The sequence below is a fragment of the Mizuhopecten yessoensis genome, unplaced genomic scaffold (genome assembly GCF_002113885.1).
Source record: "Mizuhopecten yessoensis strain PY_sf001 unplaced genomic scaffold, ASM211388v2 scaffold3819, whole genome shotgun sequence".
In the NCBI taxonomy this organism is placed as follows: domain Eukaryota; kingdom Metazoa; phylum Mollusca; class Bivalvia; order Pectinida; family Pectinidae; genus Mizuhopecten; species Mizuhopecten yessoensis.
Genome location: NW_018405235.1, coordinates 59,551 through 84,432, shown reverse-complemented (window position 1 = coordinate 84,432; position 24,882 = coordinate 59,551). Strand labels below are relative to the sequence as shown.

At 37.5% G+C, this 24,882-nt stretch overlaps 3 protein-coding genes across 9 annotated transcripts in view; 1 reads left to right on the top strand and 2 right to left on the bottom strand.

The window, feature by feature from the left end:
* Window positions 1-1,277, bottom strand: part of LOC110448060 — a 6,525-nt gene extending 5,248 nt beyond the window's left edge. The window contains exons 1-2 of the mRNA XM_021494093.1: window positions 999-1,277; window positions 31-723 (exon numbers count right to left, since the gene is read on the bottom strand). Coding sequence (XP_021349768.1) covers window positions 31-723; window positions 999-1,043 — 738 coding nt within the window. The 5' untranslated portion in view covers window positions 1,044-1,277. The remainder of the gene's footprint in view (window positions 1-30; window positions 724-998) is intronic.
* Window positions 1-7,323, bottom strand: part of LOC110448075 (activating signal cointegrator 1 complex subunit 1-like) — a 25,836-nt gene extending 18,513 nt beyond the window's left edge. Inside the window, exon 1 of the mRNA XM_021494116.1 lies at window positions 6,955-7,323. The gene's annotated coding sequence lies outside the window, so the exon portion shown is untranslated. The remainder of the gene's footprint in view (window positions 1-6,954) is intronic.
* The window catches only part of LOC110448074 (laccase-4-like), a 32,662-nt gene continuing 13,980 nt past the window's right edge, over window positions 6,201-24,882 (top strand). The window contains exons 1-3 of one of the 7 annotated variants that reach the window (XM_021494109.1): window positions 6,596-6,627; window positions 15,020-15,077; window positions 22,816-24,835. In XM_021494109.1, the coding sequence (XP_021349784.1) occupies window positions 22,816-24,835 (2,020 nt within the window). In that variant the 5' untranslated portion in view covers window positions 6,596-6,627; window positions 15,020-15,077. Of the gene's footprint in view, window positions 6,303-6,595; window positions 6,628-14,828; window positions 15,084-15,173; window positions 15,405-22,815; window positions 24,836-24,882 lie in introns of those variants that run through there. The other 6 variants (XM_021494108.1, XM_021494105.1, XM_021494104.1 and 3 more) reach the window with 6 other exon arrangements.

The window sequence follows — 24,882 nt, the reverse complement described above, 5'->3', positions numbered from 1 at the left end:
AATGTCCTGGTCCACAAAACAAGTTTTCACAATATTTAATTCAAGTCGCCTAAACCACTTCCTCGCCAAGAGTTCCCCAGGGTGGAGACCGTCCTCCAATAATTCTATGAAATATCGCTCTTTTCCCTTTTTTCGACAATCACGAAGATCAGCATTGAATTTAAGTGTTGTGGTACCAAGTTCTGTGTTGAGAAGTTCAATTTGAGAGTTCAAGAAGTGTACCTGGCTGGCAACTTCAGCATCTGTTTCTAGAAACTTGCTCGGATTATGGTGACCTTGGATATCATTGTAAAGGCTAACCGAATAAACAGGTACTCCAATAAATTGAATTTTGCACCCCTGTTTTATTGTGTAGTCCCTCGCTCTTTTGTAGCAGTTGATAATTTTGTGTATAGTGTTAACACAGGTACCAGAAATGTTTATATAACAGCCTTGCTTTGAGGTTATGTCGCATGTACCAGCCCAGAAATAAACATAAACAGGTTTACCAAATTTCTGCTTGAGGATGGGAATTTGTTCTTTTAGTAGGGATACTAGGGTTGATGAGTTTGCACCACCTTTACATGAGAACTGTATCGGAAGTTTTGGATTACTGCCCCTGTGTACCACTGCAAGGCGCTTTCCTTTGCTGTCGGATACTAGCAGGGGGGTCAAATCAGCCTCGTGAGGTGGTATTGTCACGTTGTGTGATTTAAGGTAGTCTACGAGATCCTTCTCCGACCTCTGAAAGATAATGTTTGACCGTTCGCAGTGAACGATTCGTTTGGAAGCAATTCCAGTGTTCGCAGTGAACACCAATACGAAAATACATGTAAAACGAAAGTACAAGAACAAAGGCTAAATATAGGCACACAAAACAGTAAATTACCCAAACCAAGTAAATTAGTTATTGTGCTCTTACTTTGTGAAAGTAATAAATGAGTTATAGTAATCAAATTACAAAATAATCATTTAAATGACGAGTAACAACCCACAAACACAAAATGCAGCGCGATTACCTGTAGCAGACCTCTGTCCACTTTGAGGTACGAATTGCAATACATTACACAAAAAGAAACGGGTTTTGGACTCCCTGCAGGGCGTATAAGCAAAATCCCACTTCTGACACCACTTGTTATGCCGGATGGCTGGCTGTGTTCTTCAATAACAACACAAAGATCGTCCGAGTTTTCAGTGCAACCTTTTAATGGCGGTAAAACTCAACGAACACCGGATAACGTGCTTCCGCGTCTAACATCAAATCCGGGGACCGGACCCCGATTTCCGGAAGAGGTAAATCCGCATTACAATACTCATTTTTATGTCTTCCATATGTCATCCCTGGATGGCTTAATTGGTATAATGTACGCTTGGTAATGTATAGGTCCCTAGATTGACCCGGTATAATGTACGCTTTGTAATGTATAGGTCCCTAGATTGACCCGATATAATGTACGCTTGGTAATGTATAGGTCTCTAGATTGACCCGGTATAATGTACGCTTTGTAATGTATAGGTCCCTAGATTGACCCGGTATAATGTACGCTCGGTAACGTATAGGTCCCTAGATTGACCCGGTATAATGTACGTTTGGTAATGTATAGGTCCCTAGATTGACCCGATATAACGTACGCTTGGTAATGTATAGGTCTCTAGATTGACACGGTATAATGTACGCTTTGTAATGTATTGGACCCTAGATTGACCCGGTATAATGTACGGTTTGTAATGTATAGGTCCCTCGATTGACCCGATATAATGTACGCTTGGGAATGTATAGGTCCCTAGATTGACCCGGTAAAATGTACGCTTGGTAATGTATAGTTCCCTAGATTGACCCGGTATAATGTACGGTTTGTAATGTATAGGTCCCTAGATTGACACGGTATAATGTACGCTTTGTAATGTATTGGTCCCTAGATTGACCCGGTATAATGTACGGTTTGTAATGTATAGGTCCCTCGATTGACCCGATATAATGTACGCTTGGTAATGTATAGGTCCCTAGATTGCCCCGGTATAATGTACGCTTTGTAATGTATTGGTCCCTAGATTGACCCGGGATAATGTACGCTTGGTAATGTATAGGTCCCTAGATTGCCCCGGTATAATGTACGCTTTGTAATGTATTGGACCCTAGATTGACCCGGTATAATGTACGGTTTGTAATGTATAGGTCCCTCGATTGACCCGATATAATGTACGCTTGGTAATGGATAGGTCTCTAGATTGACCCGGTATAATGTACGCTTTGTAATGTATAGGTCCCTAGATTGAACCATACAGTTTCTGCATTTTCTTTGTTTGTCTATTTTCAAGCATTCAAAGTTTGAACAACCTCAATTCTGTAAAATGCACTGCAACATGTGATATTTGTGGATTACTTCTTTGAGGAGGACTTCAACAAATATTCACAATAGTGACAGAAGTGATAAAAAAGTAATTTCCAACATGGAGTAGACGACAGGAAATATAACAGATATCTTAAAATTGTTTTAAAGGACTGTTTGGTTTGGTTTAGACATTTAGTCTTTCAAACGAATCATGAGAATATGCTGCAACGAGACTCGTTCATTTGTTTAGCTCATTTCAAACATGACTGTGTCGTGAGTTTCCTCACTGATGAGAAAGTTTAGGTTCCCCTAGTTTTGTAAAATTTCAGAAAAATAAATTGAAATCTCCATTTGCTGTCCATCCGGTCCACCATTTCTTAACTCTTAGCAAAGGGTCAGCAGGAATAGGAATACTATCTACTGATCTACTAACTAATATGAAAAGGGAATCCCGATGTGTACGATCATTTCATTAGCGGTAGTTTTTTTTTGTCCAGAAGGGACTAAGCTTAAAATTTGGAACTGTTTTTCGCAACTGGATGACAATGAAGCACAATTATTAATTTCTGGACCACTGCGGACGATTGCTGACACAGAAAGTGCAGAACTTCACCACACTGATCTTTGAAAGTCTCGCGTTTTAAGCGATGAAACAAATGTCCACAGAATTAAAAGTCTTCTCGGAACAAATTGTACAACGATTCATGAACTCGTCAACATATCTACCGGGACTTTCGCTTGTGATGAAACAACACATAATCTGATCATAACTACATCGGTTTTCATAACAATTATGATAAGTGGTTAATCATGAAACGTCTGACCCTCTGAAAAAAAACCCCCACCTCCCCAAAAAATAAAAATGATGACCTTTCAAATATAAAGTTAAAAATATTCCAAGTCATTATTGAGTGAAACAGTTTACCGTATAGATCAACTGCGGTTTGGTCAAATGATTCTTTTTGTAAGTAGCAAAAAATCAGGAAATGAATGTTTTAAAACACCTGCTAAAACCTTTTCTTAGTCGCTAGACAACAAACCTGCATAAGTCCGATATCTTGAGAAAAAAAATGTTTCATTTCCTGATGTAACACAAAGATCATCTGAATGTATTGACATGTGTGCTTATTAAACAAGGAGCCCTGTGGCGAAGAAAATCAATTTGTCGAATTATCAGAACAAGTATTGGATTATGCATTAAGGAAAGCATTATAAAAAGAAAGAGTTTATCAAGATCATCCACTCAGAAACGAGGAACGCATCAACAGATCTAAGGATTCTGGCTATCTGATCATTACCATAGCTTCAGGTCCCCAAACACTGAATAGATATTTTTGATAAAGCTATATATTTGTTTCATTTGGCACTAGGAGTGAATGAGCAAAATTAAACAAACCTTGATATAACTGTTCAACAAATATTTCGTTACGACAATCTGATTACACATTTGTTGCTCACCGATTTCTTTGACTTAATCACTGAAGCAAGACGCGGACATTTTAAACAGGATTAAATCTGATAACACGTCAATAAAGGAATGTTTACATTTAAATGTGTCATTGCTATGTTCTGTTTTCATATCCCTTGGTATGTTACACTGTAGGTGCTGGTTATACAGGTAAGCATACATGATGGCTCTTCTGCAGCCAGGTGAGACGAAATACAGAAAAAACTTCATACAAGCAACTTGCTATACCACACTACCGCTTGTTTTAAGTGAATACCTAGGTACAAATTACTGTAGTTGATCAAAGCCTGTATTTTAGATACAAACGTCTGGACTGGAAACGTAAAACTACGTACCAAAATTTAAGCATAATATTTTTAAACCGCCAGATTTTATTGACGCAAATTTACCCTAAGGTACTGTTTACTTAAAAACAAGAGAACACCAAAAAGTCAACAAAACTCTATTTCAGCTTAAAATCGATATAATTAGGACAAAATGAGAAGGAAAGAAACATTTAAAGGGAGACATTGAAAAGATACAAGGAGAAATGGACCAGGTGTCTAAGGAGGGAAAGCGTCTTCTGCCTCAACGAAACCCACACACTAGATCTAGGTCAAATCCCAGTAATATTATTGCGAGAGCCAGTGTATTTACAGCGAAACAACAAGACACACGAATGATAAACATTGACCTTTCGTTTCACATAAACATATTTCATAATGAAACCAAGACGACGACCACACAATTTGTCCATAGTCTTCACGAACCTGTATCGTTGGAAACCCTGTGTTATCAGGTTTACCGTCAGTCGAAGAGCAGGATAATTCCATTAAGTTTCACAGACAGTACTGGCAAACAGAAAGATTTAGAACTGAGCTTAGCTCGAGAGAACTAGTCGGCACTTCCTCCGATATTAGTTTCTGAATCATTGCGGAAACTGAGAAACATCTCGAAATTCTTGAAATGTTCGCACCGCATGAGGAGGCTGATATCCATCATTTACTTCATACAGCAGGTCATTCATTTGAATTTGTTACAGCTGATGATGAAACATGCGTGTTTTGTGATGTTTGCAAGCAGTGTTAAATACGCTGTTTGTGGGGCTCTTGTAGGGATCCAATGTCGCCAGTAAAACTCAATTTGGGACAGTAAAATCACTATATAACGTCGCAATTTTCAAAATACAGGAGGGTTATCCCCTATAAGTATGTTTACAGGTATACATCTTTTGAATTCAGTGTTGAGTAATAAACATGCAAATCCTTTATAGAAAATTAACTTAGCTAAAAGTTATTTTTCAATAATTTTTGCATAATTTCGACCAAACAATCACAAAACGTTGACGTATTTTGCTATAACTGGTTCATCGACAATGATATCAGACATCAATACAATAATTCGTTTGTTGTTAATATGATACAATGATATTATCACATATTCTATGTCAATGAATTGTGACAGTTGACATCACCTCATACTGGGATAACAAAACACATTGAGACAGGAAAGTTGCTAACGTAAACTGAAGGTTAAGTACATCATGGAAACGGTTAATAATCAACCTGCTATTTGGAAGAGGAGCTTGTCGGTCTTGCGTTGTATCTCTAGAGGGTCTTGGCTAGTTCAGCGGCAGAACGCTTAGACATGTACAGATATATACCATTCTATTGAAAGCGTCGGTGAAGTCCTAAGTGAGAATGCTAATAATTCAGATATTTAACTTTAACTAATGAAAAGAGAAATAGAATCAACAGAAAACAACAAATAGGTAAACTATGGATGCCAGGAAACAAAAAACAAAAACGAAAATTAAAAGATGAAGAGAAAAAAATCAAAACATTCTTGTAAATGTTCCTGAATTTGGTGTTCTTTATAAAATAACATATAAATGTATAATACACAAAACATTGTTCTACAAAATTAAAAGCTCATTGTGAGAGAGCGTTTAGAGGTGTAGGCTTAAAAAGAAGACACAAATACTACTACTTTAGGTAAGGTTATAGAGATGTAGGCTAAAACGTAAACACGAATAATACTAAGCTACCGATTTCGAAGGTAAACATGATAGTTTTTTTTTATCGTTGCATGCATTTCTATGTAAATCAGTTGAATTTTGTTTTGCCCTTGAATGGTGTATATGACATCATATCTGCCTTGTTCGGCTTAGCTGGGGAAAAAAAGAAAAACAAGTAGTTGAAAGCTGTTTAACATACTTCTAACTACAGTGTATGTATGGCATTAATACACCAGAAGGTGACGTTCTCTAATAGATTTACACATGACTGTTAGTGTACAGGTAATGTAGCATGATCTAACAACAGAAGATTCATAAACAGTTCACAGAAATATCAGGCCAGTGACCCAAAACTGCGAGTAAGCTTGCACTGCTGCACACATCCGTCAATTCCACGAAATCAAATGCTTCTTGGAAAAGAAGGCAGACAGCGTCACACATTACGGACCCAAGCGAGGCAGCGCTATTGCAAACGCTCATTTACATAGCAAGGTAGACTGACGGGTAGATGTACACCTCGATACAGGTAGGCGATATATATCCAGTATCACTTACACTCGTCTGGTAGGACCAATAATAACGGTGAGTGTTCGTATTTTCATTATTTTTAAAATGATCTTATACATTATTTTATGCCAAACTATGCACACACATGTAAACAATGCTATTATATGACAGGCACTTGTTTAAATGGCACTGCTGCACACATCCGTCAATTCCACGACATCAAATGCTTCTTGGAAAAAAAGACAGACAGCGTTACACATTACGGTACCCAAGCGAGGCAGCGCTATTGCCAACGCTCATTTTCATAACTAGGTAGACTGACGGGTAGATGTACACCTCGATACATTGCTGGTTTGTCATGTTATCAAACCGTTTCACTCTGACATTTCGAGGTGTTTCATCCCATGAGAATCAAGTAATCAATCTATCGATTGCTTTCTTCCTTGGTTTGTTTTTATTTTTATTTAGCGTCATATTAACAGCTAAGGTCAGTTAAGAACGTGTCTTCATGTGTGTTGTGTATGCCAGCAGTGTGTATGTGTGCCTCCGCAGGGTATGTTGGTGTATTTAATAAAACAATGAATATATAATGTTCTACTTCTGATACACGAGCCCATACCGTAAAAAATGTTCTATAAATATATGTTTACTTGTTTTAAAACACTGTTTACCTTGATTGATGTTTATAAACAATGCTTCACGGAGAAAGCCGCATGGAGTCACGTAGGTGCCCACTTAGTCACGAGTCCGCGCGCCGTTACTTTCCCAAAACAGAAATGGATTACGAGATAGGTGTAAACAAAGACACGCGTGGAAGAACGAGACGTGACACAACTGCATAGCCTCAACTGACGATAACATTTGCGGGAAATACAAAAATCTATTCTACTTAAGCATGGGCAGCGTTCTGCTTACGAGCGGTAATATGCATTCGTGTAGTTGTAATGTTATTGTTTTGCATTGATAATTTAGGTATTTACAAACATGGTTGCGATATATTTTAGAAAGATATTACGCCTGATGCTATTTTCCAACAGTGATTTTTACAGTTATAGTCGTTCAAAGTTTCCCTGGATATGTTTCAGCTGATGGACAGACACACGAAAAGGCTGGGAAATGGCAGTACATATTTACTACAACAATGTTGCGGTTTTATTTGTGATAAGCACATTCTAATAGTCCATGTATTGTTGTAGGCCTTTTTTAAGCTTTCAAGTAAACTTTCATCAACTAGCTATGCATGACTTTTCTTCTGTCAAAACACCGCCGAACTTTTAATCATCTTTAAGCCCCAATTCAGAAATAAAACCCATTAATGAAGGCCTGGAACTGACCTAAGGTGCCCTATCCTGACAGTATATTTAACCCAGCCGTTACTTATAAGACACAGAGTATAGACAATATGAAACTCGTCTAAAATGTACGTGCATGTACTTGCGTTAATAGCAAATTAGGTTCTTCACCGATTCACGATTTGATTAAATTAAGACATGTCATAACATTTAGTAATGACGATATAAATTGGACTGGCACATGGACACATGCGTAAAACGGAAATAAGATTGAACATTATAGTTTAAAACAACGGCACATGGTGACGGGTAGGAGAACAATATTTAATTTACACCCATACTTATTTAGTTGTATGTTCCAAAACTTAGCTCTCTAGAACATTCCTGAGAGCTTACATGATCGGTTGATTGTCTATGGGACTAAGATGATACGATTGTTAGTACACATAAGTGAATAGAAAAACATATAAATCGTGTACAATCCGATGTGTTGTGGGCTATATAGCAAAAAGCATCAAGTTAAAGTTATTATCTACGTAAACTTTACAATGAAGAATCAACGTGACTTCCACCTTATTTCAATCGATCTGAACAAGCTATAAGTGAATCCGTTTGACCGTAGTGCTATTATAGTTGCCTGAGATAATGGTGTAGTAGTTCTAATTATAAATGATGTAACTCCCGTTACTCTTGAGAGATAGTCATTCCAAAAAGGTCAAGGTTACTATCCTAGTTCTCATGACAGCATTGTAACCCTGCATGACGTAACAAACATCTGGAACATTTTCGCTTATCAAGTGTGATAGTCCCTACACTTATGTTTACTCTTGACTTCCCTGTGTTAGCCACCTAACGGTTGTACATCTTCACCAATCGATCAACAAATTCAAAAACAAAAGGATAATAGCCTCATAGGTCAACGATCGGGCACTTACTGCTGTTTAAATTCAAATTTTCATATTTGTTATGCTACCAATGCCTTCTGGAGTACATAAACGTTCAGTGAGTAAGCATACCATAATGCAAGGTCAGGTCTGTTCGTCTCGAATTTCGGTATCTGGTTTCATGGGTCAGATACAGAAATAAATGCATCACTGGTTATGGTGTGGTATGTCAATACACCAATATCTTGTTTGTTTCAACAATTGATTAGTCAATTTCATATAAATCAAACTTATAAGTCGAAAAAGATATTAATATATTGACATTTACTGATGAGTATCATGTCCAGAGATACGAACATGACAAGGCATATTTTGAAAAAAAAGATAAGGCAAAGTTCTAGTTTTAATATAGGTAATACTACGGTTTTTTGTTTGTATACTACATCAATAAAGCATTCTAATAACAGCTTCCCTACATAGTTATACGGTTATTGTAAGATTTACTGGTATTGAGAAACGTCGTTCTTCTCTCGTATATTTATATAAAATTACATCAGCTTTACTCATCTCACAACTGAGTAATTAAATTCGTATGACACAATTCACTGCAGCGTACTACTTTTTCTTTCAAACAGCGGGAGTTTGCAAGCCTTTCAGTACATCAGCGTTTCCGTACTTACAAATGAAATGTTTTGGTATATTTAGTATAAATGATTGCTTTATGATTATAGCAATTGACACTATTTCATAAGGATAAATTAAGGAAACGTCCATCATTTTCCAACTCACTTTCAAACTCAAATCCGATTTGATTTTTTACCTTAGATTGCCTTTTTTATAAATTGATCCAGGTCATAGAATAAGGCAATCCTACCTGTGGCGTCATCTAGAGTGAACAAACATGGAGGTTCCCACAAAGGGAAGGATGGAGGGGGAGGGTCTGTTTGTGTGTAAAGATCACTTGTGTTCCATCACGCAGCCTAGTGTTATCAAGATGAATATTAATGACTTGTGCAAAGCTCGAAAAGTGTCAAGGCTTATACAACAAAAAGCAAAGCAGAATTTAACACAAAAAATTGTCACACACTTGACACAATCCAACTACTTTTGTAGTTGCTGCCAACATAATGTCAAAACCCTCTGACTAAAACTGAATTGCTTAAGTGTGATTTGACATGGCTGATATGGGCCATCGTAGAAATGCATCCAAAATCTACGTAGTTTTGAAGCGCACTTTGCCGGGTAAATGCATCCTCCCGTCCATTTCGTTCAAACCATGTATTTGCAAATTTATCAAAGTCGGATGAACCACTTCTAGTGGATGATTTACAAAGCGATCGAAGAGTCATTCAGCAGTAAAAAATAAAAATCGAAAATAAAAGCTACCCTTGATATTGATTAGTTTGTTGGCGGTTTTGACAAAACTTGGAGGCACCAGTTTCATTCTCTGGCTTTCAGAATCGAGTTTTTTCTTTTGAACTTGTTTTGTAGATGCCGGTCTTAAGGTAAAAGTACACACGTTTAATTGAGAAGAAGAGTTCCAATAAGATTTTTGTTGCATGCAGAATATTTGTCTCCCGTCTATATAGAAGTTGAAGCAACCAAAAGGAGTTTCTCCATATGTTTTCCATATGTCAGCGCTGGATGGCATAATTGGTATAATTTACGCTTTGTAATGTATAGGTCCCTAGATTGAACCATACAGTTTCTGCATTTTCTTTGTTTTTCTCTACTTTCAAGCATTCAAAGTTTGAACAACCTCAATTCTGTAAAATGCACTGCAACATGTGATATTTGTGGAATGCTTCTTTGAGGAGGACTTCAAAACAGTTAAACTTGTCGGTACGCTTTACCTTAAGGAACATGGTTGTAACGTTTGGTGTCATTGCTGAAGGTTATTTCGAACATGGGGTAGACGACAGGAAATATAACAGAATTCTTAAAATTGTTTTAAAGGTCTGTTTCGTTTGGTTTAGACATTTAGTCTTTCAAATCATGATAATATGCTGCAACGAGGCTCGTTCATTTGTTTAGCTCATTTCAAACAAGACTGTGTCGTGGGTTTCTTCACTTATGAGAAAATTTAGGTTCCCTAGTTTTGTAAAATTTCAGAAAAATAAATTGAAATCTCCATTCAGTGTCCATCCGGTCCACAATTTCTTAATTCTTAGCAAAGGGTACACAGGATTAGTACTACTATCTACTGATCTATTAACTTATATGAAAAGGGAACCCTGATGTGTACGATCATTTCATTAGCGGCAGGTTTTTTTGTCCAGAAGGGACTTAACATTTGGAACTGTTTTTCGCAACTGGGTGACAATGAAGCACAATTATTAATTTCTGGACTACTGAGGACGATTGCTGACATAGAAAGTGCAGACCTTTACAAACTGATCTTTGAAAGTCTCGCGGTTTAGCGATGAAAACAATGTCCACAGAATTAAAAGTCTTCCTGGAACAAATTGTACAATGATTCATGAACACGTCAACATATCTACCGGGACTTTCGCTTGTGATGAAACAACACATAATCTGATCATAACTACATCGGTTTTCATAAAATTTGTGATGAGCGATTCATCACAAAAAGTATGACTCTCTGAAAAACACACACACACACCCAACAAAAATGATGACCTTTCAATCATAAAGTAATTAAAAGAAAACAATCCAAGACTTAATTGAGTAAAACAGTTTACCGTATAGATCAACTGCTGTTTGGTCAAATGATTTATTTTATAAGTAGCAGAAATTCAGAAAATTAATTATTTAAAAAACACCTGCTAAAACCTTTTAGCAGTCGCTAGACAACAAATCTGCATGAGTCCGATATCTTGAGAAAAAAAGGTTTCATTTCCTGATGTGACACAAATATTATCTGAATATATTGACAGTATGTACTAGTTGAACAAGGAGCCCTGGGGCGAAGAAAATCAATTTGTCGAATTATCAGAACAAGTATTGAATTATGCATTAAGGAAAGCATTATGAAAAGAAAGAGTTTATCAAGATCATCCACTCAGAAACGAGGAACGCATCAACAGATCTAAGGATCATCCACTCAGAAACGAAGAACGCATCAACAGATATAAGGATCATCCACTCAGAAACGAAGAACGCATCAACAGATATAAGGATCATCCACTCAGAAACGAAGAACGCATCAACAGATATAAGGATCATCCACTCAGAAACGAAGAACGCATCAACGGATCTAAGGATCATCCACTCAGAAACGAAGAACGCATCAACAGATATAAGGATCATCCACTCAGAAACGAAGAACGCATCAACAGATATAAGGATCATCCACTCAGAAACGAAGAACGCATCAACGGATCTAAGGATCATCCACTCAGAAACGAAGAACGCATCAACAGATATAAGGATCATCCACTCAGAAACGAAGAACGCATCAACAGATATAAGGATCATCCACTCAGAAACGAAGAACGCATCAACAGATATAAGGATCATCCACTCAGAAACGAAGAACGCATCAACAGATATAAGGATCATCCACTCAGAAACGAGGAACGCATCAAAGGATCTAAGGATCATCCACTCAGAAACGAAGAACGCATCAACAGATATAAGGATCATCCACTCAGAAACGAAGAACGCATCAAAGGATCTAAGGATCATCCACTCAGAAACGAAGAACGCATCAACAGATATAAGGATCATCCACTCAGAAACGAAGAACGCATCAACAGATATAAGGATCATCCACTCAGAAACGAAGAACGCATCAAAGGATCTAAGGATCATCCACTCAGAAACGAAGAACGCATCAACAGATATAAGGATCATCCACTCAGAAACGAAGAACGCATCAACGGATCTAAGGATCATCCACTCAGAAACGAGGAACGCATCACGGATCTAAGGATCATCCACTCAGAAACGAGGAACGCATCAACAGATATAAGGATCATCCACTCAGAAACGAGGAACGCATCAAAGGATCTAAGGATCATCCACTCAGAAACGAGGAACACATCAATAGATCTTAGAATTTTGTCCATCTGATCATAACCATAGCTTCAGGTCACCAAACGACGAATGGATATTTTTGACAAAGCTGTATATTTGTTTCATTTGGCACTAGGAGTAAATGAGCAAAATCAAACAAACTTTAATATAACTATTCAACAAATACCTGAGCTATATTATCAACGCTGACGCAAGACGCGGACATTTTAAACAGGATTAAATCTGGATGTATAGCACGTCAATAAAGGCATGTTTACATTTAAATGTATCATTGCTATGTTCTGTTTCATATCCCTTGGTATGATACACTGTAGATGCTGGTTATACAGGTAAGTATACATGATGTCTCTTCTGCAGCCAGGTGAGACGAAATACAAAAAAAACTTCATGCAAACAACTTGCTTTACCACACTACCGCTTGTTTTAAGTGAATACCTAGGTACAAATTACTGTAGTTGATCGAATCCTGTATTTTAGATACAAAATTCTGGACTGGAAACGTAAAACTACGTGCCAAAATTTAACCATCATATTTTTAAACCGCCAGATTTTTGTGACGCAAATTTACCCTGAAGTACGGTTTACTTAAACAGCAAGAGAACACCAAAAATTAAACAAAAATCTTTTTCAGCTCAAAATCGATTTAATTCGATTCAAAATGAGAAGGAAAGAAACATTTACAGGGAGACATTGAAAAGATACAAGGAGAAATGGACCAGGTATCCAAGGAGGGGAAGCGTCTTCTGTCTCAACGAAACCCACTCACTAGAATTAGGTCAAATCCCAGTAATATTATTGCGAGAGCCAATGTATTTTCAGCGAAACAACAAGACACACGAATGATAAACATTGACCTTTCGTATCACAAAAGTATATTCTATAATGAAACCAAGACGACGCCCACAACATTTGTCTATAGTCCTCATCAACCTGTATCGTTGGAAACCCTGTGTTATAATGTTTACCGTCAGTCGTAGAGCTGGATCATTCCATAGAGTTTCACAGACGGTACTGGCAAACAGAAAGATATAGAACTGAGCTTAGCTCGAGAGATCATTGCTGAAACTGACAAACATCTCGAAATTCTTGAAATGTTCACGCGGCACGAGGAGGCTGATATCCGTCATTGGCTTCATACAGCAGGTCATTCATTTGAATTTGTTACAGCTGATGATGAAACATGCGTGTTTTGTGATATTTGCAAGCAATGTTGAATACGTTGTTTGTGGGGCTCTTGTAGGGATCCAATGTCGCCAGTAAAACTCAATTTGGGCCAGCATAATCACTATATAACGTCGCGAATTTCAAAATACAGGAGGGTTATCCCCTAAAAGTATGTTTACAGGTATACATCTTTTTAACTCAGTGTTGAAGAACAAACGTGCAAATCTTTAAAGAAAATTAACTAAGCTAAAAGTGATTTTTCAATAATATTTGTATAATTTCGACCCAACAATCTTAAAACGTTTACGAATTTTGCTATAACTGGTTCATCAACAATGATGTGAGACATCAATACAATAATTCGTTTGCTGTTAATATGATACAATCATATTATCACATATCAATGTGAATGAATTGTGATAGTTGTCATCACCTCATACTGGGATAACAAAACACATCAAAACAGGAAAGTTGCTAACGTAAACTGAAGGTTAAGTACATCACGGAAAGGTTAATAATCAACCTGCTATTTGGAAGAGGAGCTTGTCGGTCTTGCGTTGTATCTCTGGAGGGTCTTGGCTAGTTCAATGTGAGAACGCTGATAATTCTGATATTTATTTGTAAATATGATAAGAGAAATTAAATCAACCGAAAACAACAATGAGGTAAACAGGGATTTCATTAAAGGATGAAGAGAAAAAACTCAAAACATTCTTGTAAAAAATCCTGAATTTTGTGTTCTTTATGAAATAACATACAAATGTATAATACACAAAACAATGTTCTACAAAATTAAAAGCTCATTGTGAGAGAGCGTTTAGAGGTGTAGGCTTAAATAGAAGACACAAATAATACCACTTTAGGTACGTGAAAGAGGTTATAGAGATGTAGGCTAAAACGTAAACACGATTTCGAAAGTAAACATGATGTTTTTTTGTTTTGTTTTTTTGTTTTTATCGTTGCATGCATTTCTATGTAAATCAATTGAATTTTGTATTGCCCTTGAATGGTGTATATGACATCATATCTCCCTTGTTTGGCTTAGCTGGGGTAAAAAAGAACCACATAAGTTGAAAGCTGATACATACTTCTTACAAAGTATGACATGAATACACAGACGGTGACGTTCTCGAATAGATATACACACGACTGTTAGTGTATATGTAATGTAGCATGCTCTAATTACAACAGAAGATTCATAAACAGCTCACAGATATATCAGGTGACCCAAAACTGCGAGTAAGCTTGCACTGCTGCACACATCCGTCAGTTCCAGGAATCGAATGCTTCTTGGAAAAGGTGACGGACAGCGTCACACATTACAGACCCAAGCGAGGCAGTGCTAATGCCAACGCTCATTAACATAACAAGGTAGACTGATTGGTACACCTCGATACAGGTAGGCGATATATATCCAGTATCACTTACACTCGTCTGGTAGGACCAATAATAACGGTGAGTGTTAGTATTTTCATTATTTTTAAAATGATCTTATAAATTATTTTATGCCAAACTATGCACACACATGTAAACAATGCTATTATATGACAGGCACTTGTTTAAATGGTACTGCTGCACACATCCGTCAATTCAACGAAATCAAATGCTTCTTGGAAAAGAAGGCAGACAGCGTTACACATTACGGTACCCAAACGAGGCATTGCTATTGACAACGCTCATTTACATAACAAGGTAGACTGATGGGTAGATGTACCCCTCGATACAGGTAGGCGATAGATATCCAGCGTCACTTACAATCGTCTGGTCGGACCAATAATAACGGTGAGTGTTCGTATTTTCATTATTTTTTAAAATGATCTTATAAATTATTTTATGCCAAACTATGCACACACCTGTAAACAATGCTGTTGTTATATGACGGGCACTTGTTTAAATGTTAGAAGCTGTAGTGTAGACGTGGTATTTCATCAGTAGATATGTATCAAGTGGGCTGGTAATATATTTGGTTGTTGAATTCAGGATAAGAAATAGTAAGTGCAAGGTGACAGTTACAATCTATGGTAAGAGTAGTATGTAACTATATATAAAAAATAATGTATCTTGACTTTTAAAATCAAAGATTATATCAATAAAACACAATATGCAGAATCGATTATATAGTGGATTCTAGAACACAAACGCTCGGTTACAATACTGCCCATTTATGGACCAGGTACATTTATGATGCATGACTCTACCTTTGTTATTTGTCTACAAAACTTATTATTTGTATCCAAGGTAACGGTAAACCTATATCCTGGTTCAGTACTAGCGCCACACTTCGATACACACGTGTGGGCCAGCATTGTGGTGTTATTATAGACTATGTTTACAGACACCAGGCCTCGTTCTGACCGCATATTTAACATGAGCGTTCGTGACGATATTAATAGCATTTGGTGGTACGGGGCATATTTGTCAAACGAGTAATCAGCTCTTTACAGACTGCATTTAGCCAATGGGAGAAGCCCAAAAGCCATAGACGATTAACGCATTCAGTTACACAACCTGTCACAGTCACCGAATAATGACGTATATGGCGTTGTAGCCCTCAGTATATCATTCCGTCGTCTATTCAATAGGCATATGGCCGTGTAGCCGTCTGTATATATAATCAGTTAGGCCTTGTACCACCTATATTAGTATATGTGTGCTCGAGCGTGTGACGGCGTGGTCTAAACTCATGTCCCTGTGCGTAGATATTACATGTCATTAATAAACTACCTGAATTTGATATGTCGGTGTCTGTTTATTTGCCAAATTTCAATCATATCAGACTGTAAGACCCTGACGGACCCAAGATCACCGAACCTGGGTGTTGGTTTTGAAGTGAAAAAACGATCCTTTTACATTGGTGCCGTACTAACCAGGATCTTGGCAACCCGTTTTGGGCATTTTTGATTTTTTTGTGTGTATTATAATTATTTGTAAAAAATTGAAGTTGAAGTAATGGCAAATGGACATGATTCAGGTGTGTTTACTGTGAATAAATGGTCGTTATATACTTGGCCTGTCCCTACTACAAGTATAACAACAGGGCAGATACTGCCAGAGATAACAAGCAGTGGAATGGTGCTGTTCTCAGCCTCAGGTGACAAGTTGCTGGTAAAAGCCAACTTTATGAACAGGAGGCTATAGTGGCTAGGTTGGATCAGTTGTCCGGAATTCTAGGTATAGTTTTCCTGAGTAAACATGGAGGAGAAATCCATTTTAGGGACAAGACTCTTAGGTTAGAGGGTCAGTGTGTCAATCTAGCTACTGAAATGTGTGTGCCCATGTTAGGGTTTGTAAAACTGTCTCTGTGCCAGCTAACTCAGACTGTCACTTCAAGGGTTATGTAGATGGGGCTATAGATGGTACAGAGGGTGTAGTAGAACCAAATGGTTTTGTAGCTAAACAGGGACTAATGGTGGTTAGTGTGTTAAGTAGACGCCACCAGGAAAGAGATCAATCTCTCTGTTTTGAACCTTAGAACTAAAAGTGTCAAGTTGCGAAAATGACAATAGTAGTCCAGGGGAGACAACTCCTCAGCAAACCAGAGAAGACAGGATGATAAAGTCTCCACCCAGATACTATTCATAGAATCTTTAAAAAAACCTTTCATAAAAGTTATAACACAGAAGATAGATTAATGTTGAATTACATTTATTCTGTGTTGCACAAAATACAAATGTGATCAGTGTGATCTATATCCTTATATAACGAGTATGTACTTTCTTTTAAAGATGTTTTCCTTGTGTTGCTTGCACTGGTACAGCTTAAAATGACTTTATAATTTGGATGTTTTTTGATCTGCAGTTATAGAAACTGGGTACTATGTGTAGTATGCCATTATGTGGTGATTCTGTGTATATTGATTGTGTAGATATACATAGGGAATCTGTAAGGCGGAAGAACTCGAGATAATTGACGTGTTTGTTTTGTTATCCCATTTTCCTTATACTTTTATTGTATTATTATCATGTAATACTGGGGATTGTTTTTCTTATAGTTGTGCTTTTGGTAGAGATATTAGTCACATACATGTAGTTAGTGTTTGGAGTGGATAAACACAGTAGCTGACCATACTTGAGGTGAGGCATGGTGAAGTAGTTGCTATAAGAAGGTAGTTTGCTGGACACTGTAGATTGTGCTCTTGTGCGATTGGAGAGTTACTGAGATTATGATATATACTATCTGTGTATTGCTGTTGTAGCCTATGCCAAGTAATAGTTGAATTTCATTTTATTGTGAACGATCAATTACGCTGGCTAAGCAGTAGAAGTGACCCCTGTGTGGAGGAATACCAACCTGTAGAACTGGACTTTGATCAATTCGAAGAAGATAACTAAGTTATCATGGGNGGGGGGGGTGCACAGTGTGCATATTTGTATATACAATGTATTTTATGTTTTCCACAGTAATGAGATTAAGGTGCTAAATATAGTATGTGCATTGAATTTGTTGTATGGAATCATGAAGTTTTTTTAGTAATGATTTTCGTCCCAAATTTACTGCCGAATTGTAATTTACAGATAGAGTTCATGAATTATTATATAGTAAAAGATTCTATCCTAAATTATATGATAAGTTTTGTAGCACCTAAACTATTTTTTGTTGAAATCAAGCTAGAAGAATTGATATTAGGGAAATATCCCTATTTATGTTAAAATTTGAAGATTGCATAATGTGTTAATGAATGTCCTCAGGATTTTTTGAGGTTCTTGCCACGAACATTGTGACAGTTTGTGCAACTTGGAATTGTGAGCTTTAATATTTTTTGTTGTTGTTGTTCAAGTTTAATGTACAGTATGTTAGATGAGAGAATGCAGAGGGCAAACATTATTTCTGAATTTTGTATTTTTTTTTATATCAACCTGACATGCTACTTAAAGTTGATGTTGTCCAGGCCTGTGTATTTTTGTTTGGCTCGGTAGGACACTTTTCTTTTTCATCTGAGTTTACAAATTATGTACATTTTGACAAAAAGTTCTGACTTTTGTCTTCAGGGGGGAGAAGTGTAAAAGTTTAGGAAATTTGTAAACTTTAAAGAGTTATATTTGACGTCTGTCTGCTTACCAGGCCTAGTCTTCCATCATGATCGATTTTCCCGAAGTTGATATACTGTTCGGAACTCTATAGCAATAGCGAACATGTTCCGAGTAATTTTGCGCGACTATTGCACGTGCAAAGTGCCGAGTTTTTGCCTATTTAAGCCGGCACACATGTGTGCTTCGGCAGTCAGAATAAAGTCTTGACAGGACTGGTTCGGCTCAATTCTTTTCTACTTTAGCAGTAGCTGTAGGTATGGGGTCTCTAAAACGCAATAGGGTAATGTTAGCGTAGATAGTTTACCAGTCACAGTACTAGCAGTAGTTTCTCTGTAGCCATGTAGAATTTTTGTAGGAGTTTTAGAGTCGTGTTTGAACCATGTCGTCGTCTATTTAATAGGTTTATGGCCGTGTAGCCGTCAGTTTATCATTCCGTCGTCTATTCAATAGGCATATGGCCGTGTAGCCGTCTGTATATATAGTCAGTTAGGCCTTGTACCACCTGTAAATAAAGCCATGTTATTGAGGTGTATGTGTGCTCGAATGTGTGACAGCGTGGTTTAAACTCATGTCCCTGTGCGTATATATTCCATGTCATTAATTTAACGAAAAATACACTTCTCTTCAAAACACGCGATATTAAAATTCTACGGATTGTCCGCGACAAATACACATTGCAAAAGATCAACACCATATGCGTATATATGTCTGCTTAGTGTCAGGTCTCAACATTATCTTAAACCCCATCATTTATGTGGAAAATACGGGAGAAACTCTTGGTACTATTTTACGATTTAATATGGCTTCCAGATACGATGTCATGTGATCACCACAAAACCAATCGATACTCTTTTACCATCTCTTATTTTCGAGCTATCTCCCTTTCCACACTAATGCTGCATTGTAACAATACAAACTATGGGGGTACAACAGAACCGGTGTTTATCTCAATTATCGATTAGAACAATAACATTTATATAATTGCATACCTGTTAATGACATGTATTTAGCTGTATATGTTAACTACATTGATTCATGGAAACTACAATATGAATTAAAGTTAATAACAAATAGACTCATTATAATATTGACCACGTTAGGTGTGTGATGATACTGTATAAGTTGAACAAACTTCTACAAGAGATTGGGACTATCACTCGAATCATGCTCAGCGTTTCATTTAGTCCCTGATTTTGATGATGAATATTGTTTAAACATTAGTTTCATTATCATATTGAATGCCAATTGAACTTCTTGTTTGTACAAACTGTTCACTGAGGTAATATAACATTAAAAGCTTTCATCAGTCTAAAGGCTCTGTACCTTGTCTCAACCACGCACAGCACCAATGTACACGTCACCCCTGTAAAACAGGTGCCAATGAAATAAGTAAATATCGATACCTTTTGGTAACCTATATATTGCCCTTCTGTATATCTCTATTGATATAAAATATGTAAAATAAGAGTGTGCATTTATGATCGATTTTGATAATCAATTTGATCTATGATATTTTTTGGCCATTAAATTGATATTTGACATTAACAATGTGCTGGCCAAGACAAACACAAACATATATATATGGGTGAAAGAAGTAATATAGACGGTAACATCCCATATAACACTGGATCCTAATGGAGGTATGTCCGTAGGAAACGAATTACTCAAAATATTATATGGGGCAATAGATCCTCTACATCAGCGTTCCTTGTCCGCGATGCTCTCAGCTTAATTGCTGACTTCGGCTGTCTTTAGCCGAGGGGACTATTGGTTTGATATAATAGCTATATTTTCAATTATAGTATATCAATTCTATCTTCTTGTAATATGATGTATATTTACATGTAACTGTTCTGTTTCACTGTGCCTTGAAAAAGGAGCGGATCGCTACGAAAATTTGACAAGCTAAACTTGTCCACACTGTCGGAATTACTTCTTTGCCATATATATATATATATATATATTAGAAACAGTTAGTTCATTTAACGGGCTGACCCCTTAAGTCATGGATGTGTCTCTATGTCATCAGTGCAGCTGACAAGCTTTGTCATTAGTCAAAGTGATATTTACAAAAGAGTTTGTCATAATGGCGTCATTGGTATCTTTAATTATTATCAGTCTAGTTAATTCACGAGGAACTCAGTCCATACAGAATACATATGATACTATTATATAAAATTATGTTCGTATGCCAGGGAGATCGTTAAAGTTTGAATGGAACACGAAATGTACGTTAAGTTTACATGGCGATGATATGATTAGTAAAAATATATTCACATATTTCAAAGCCTGTCATAATTTATCGTTACGCGACCGCGATTTTTTTTGATGTATATCAAAGGACCAAACTAATCTTCTCGTCTCATCTACAAGGTGTTGCACACTGAACCTTCGATTTTGCTATGACATATTTCAGGGGTGTAGAGAGCGAATGTGAGCGTAACCCCTAGATATCGAGGATGAGGCATTACAATTACAAGGCACACTGTGTTTAAAATTTGTGCGACAGCAATCGACTTCTATCACGGAAGTATTCGGAGCAAGATCTTGAATACAAAATCAACTTCAGCATGTAAATTTCGTAGGTAAGGGACTAGGGGTGTTACTATAAAGAAAGGGAAAGTTAACGAGTGGAAAGTCATAATTATACCTCTAATCGTGCGGGTAAGTAGTAAGCTGGTCATGATTTTAGTAAAGATCGAGGATAGTTGCTGAATAAAAGGAGTCCGTTGTGTCAATGACTTCAAGCTCAGGAGGGTATAAACAATCGATTCGGTCAACACATCTCTTGTTATTTAAAGACAGCACATCGCTGATGTCTATTTAGGCGAAATTTACGGACTTGGCTAGGTTTTATTAACAGTCCAGATACGCTCATCAGTAAACTTAGCTTGACATGAGAAACAAAACGGCTAGAGATGGGGCAGGATATGTACTCATAGGAGTGTCTACAACCTGTCTTGCCGCAATACGCAGCAAACATATTTTAACAAGGATCTCATTTTCACAAAACAATCTTCCTCAGTATGTTTTGTTTGGGCCTTTATTGTGCTTTTCAAAAACAGATCACCAAGATAGTTTTCAACCATATATTGATATCGCTGTTCGCCTTCATTGGAAAGGAAGCTATCTTAATCAGAGAACGAACGAGTTCCTTCAGTTTTGTATGGTGAATATTATCTGAAGGGGTGAAAACGTCCAAAGTGTTCATAGAAGAAACATTTTGAAAAGTGAAAGTTTAATATTTATGAAAAGGTCTTTTGAATTTTTCAAAATCTGCATTCCATCCTCTTGATTATGCAGTGTCACAATGCGACTTTAACCCTGATATTAAGTGGTACTAAGAATGTCAGTGAGAATTTTCCAACTGAAGATTTTTAGACAGTTGCAACATTCTCTTCAAATTAGGACTTAAATTGGAACACTTTGAAAATAAAGAACACCTAGCTTTTCAATTTTGATATGATAATTGGTTCTGAATACTTTCAGACTTATTAATATTCTCCAATCGCTTACCTCATTGTAAATTTAAAAAGTTGACGGATGTTTATAGTTAATTTGTTTAAGACAGAATTACTTGCAAGTTTATTCAAATTAATCGAGATGAAAAGTCATTTACATACATGGACAAACTATCGATGATCGTATCCTACGGACATATCAATTTGCACCAATTATGGTTAAAATCTGATAAGCAAATTTACACTAGGTTTTAGATGGTTATATTTTGATTTAAAAACGTGTAGACAATTACACCTTACTAAATTAATCGTATCGCATTTTCTACAAAACAAGAATACAACCGATTATTTTCTTTAAAATATTTAGTTGTATCAAAATTTAGAAATATAGCAACGGTATTCATATCTGGACCAAACAAAAACTGTGATACAAAAATGTATTATCGTATGCCATCGACTCCAAGGCATTTCTCCTAACTAAGGTAACAAAAGGCATTCCCCCTAACTATGATAATAAAAGGCATTTCCCCTAACTATGGTAACAAAAGGCATTTCCCTTAACTATGGTAACAAAAGGCATTTCCCCTTACAATGGTAACAAAAGATAATTTTATCTCCATTTCTTTATAACGATGCTATGTTGCTAATTAACCATGTTAAATCAATTAAATAAAATGTTTGTTTCAACGTTTTATTTTTCAGATGGAACAAACTTGGATTGTCTTCATTGTTTACATTCTGGCAATAACAGCGACACTGACTTTAGGCCAGAGCAGTGAAAATATTTGGGAACAGGTTCGAACAAGAGAAAATCCATGTCGCGATACAACATGTGGGGAGAAACAGGATGTGTGTGAATGCTACCTGACAGTTGAACACCGGCTCACCATGATGATAGAAGAAGAAGGAACTCTAGTGGTACCTGACGGAGGTCAGCTTTATGAGTATGACAAACCAGGGAGTCCTATAATAAAAGCTGAACAGATACCGTATATCTTGACGGCGGATGCTAACAACTCGCGATTGGTAATTACCGTAAATCGGCGATTCCCTGGTCCACAGATCACGGCGTACGAGGACCAGACTTTGATTATCCACGTCCGTAACCTGATGGACACAGATAGTACTACGGTACACTGGCATGGTATGCATCAACAAGGATCCACGTATGCAGACGGCGTTGCTATGGTGTCTCAATGTCCCATAGGGCACGGTCAGGAATTTACCTACAAATTCAAGGACAAACCGCACGGCACCAGCTTCTACCACGCCCATATTGGTGATCAGAGGACTATGGGGTTGTATGGAGCTCTCGTCGTGTACCCTAAACAGGAGCTCCCCTCAGCAACAAGACAGGAACATGTTGTCACTTTGCAGGACTGGAACCACGACGATGATGCAGCAACGTTATATCAACGTATGTTATATGGAATATACGACCAGGCGAGTAAAACACCATACCAGACAACGTCCTCCCGGGACGGTGCTATGTACAGCAGGTACAGGTTCCATTCCGGACTAGTGAACGGTAAAGGACGTTACTACGAGTCATCTACCGTACATAACCAGGCTCCTCTGACTGAGTTCGATGTGGCCCCAAACAGGAACTACACGTTCCGAGTCATCAGTGCAGCCACCCTCTATCCCTTCCGTGTGTACGTGGAAGGGCATCCGACAATAACTGTCGTTGCTTCTGACGGATTTGCATTGAAACCAATGGATGTTGAATCGTTCATCATTAATCCAGGAGAAAGATACGACTTCATTCTGTTTACAGACAAGCCTAAAGATAACTATTTACTGGTTGCACAAACACTGGAGGTAGAAAGTGAGATTACAAGACGTGATGAATACCACGTGGCGGAGGCTATCATCCATTACATAGGTATAGCCAGAAACCTAAACCTTGAAAAGAGCGGTAAAAACGAGTGTACAGCGTCAAAGAAATGTGTGATATTCAATTGTCCTTATCTTCTTCCTACAGGGGTAAATGAAACCTGTAAGACTTTCAATGACGCGAGAACAGATGATTTTAACTCTCGGCCACAAGATGTCAGGAATATCGATAAGGAGCTTTTTTTTAATTTTGCCTTCCCTGGACCTGGTGGCTTTATGGAAGGGTCGGTGAATGGTCGCCAATTCGTGCCTCCTGTTGCTCCGGTCTACTCACAGCCCGAAGATATCGATACTCAGTGCGATGTAAACTGTGAAGACCGGACGTGCCGATGCACGTACACTCAAGAAATAGAATCCGGAAAAGTGTACCAGTTTACACTGACTAACCTTGGGAATGGGAAAGGATGGTCACATCCGGTACATTTACATGGACATTCATTTTACGTCATGAAGATGGGTTTTGGACAGTACAATCCTGGTGGTAATTTGACTGATTCAACAGCGGATATATCATGTGCACGTGGGTCGAAGGGTTACTGTAACGCTCCGATATGGGCCGACGAGACATGGAATGGAGGAAACGTACCAGACCTAGTTTTAAACGATACCGCACAAAAAGACACCATCATCGTCCCTACTGATGGTTACGTCGTCATCAGATTCAAGGCAGACAACCCTGGTGCCTGGTTCTTCCATTGTCACATCGACCTCCACAACACAAACGGTATGGGGATGGTAATTATTGAAACTCCAGAGAAATATCCTGATGTCCCGAAAAACTTTCCAGTCTGTGGGGACTTCAAAGAGGAGGAAAATGACAGTGAGGGTATGTTTGATCAATGGTTATATTTTTCAAAAGATATCTTGTTACTT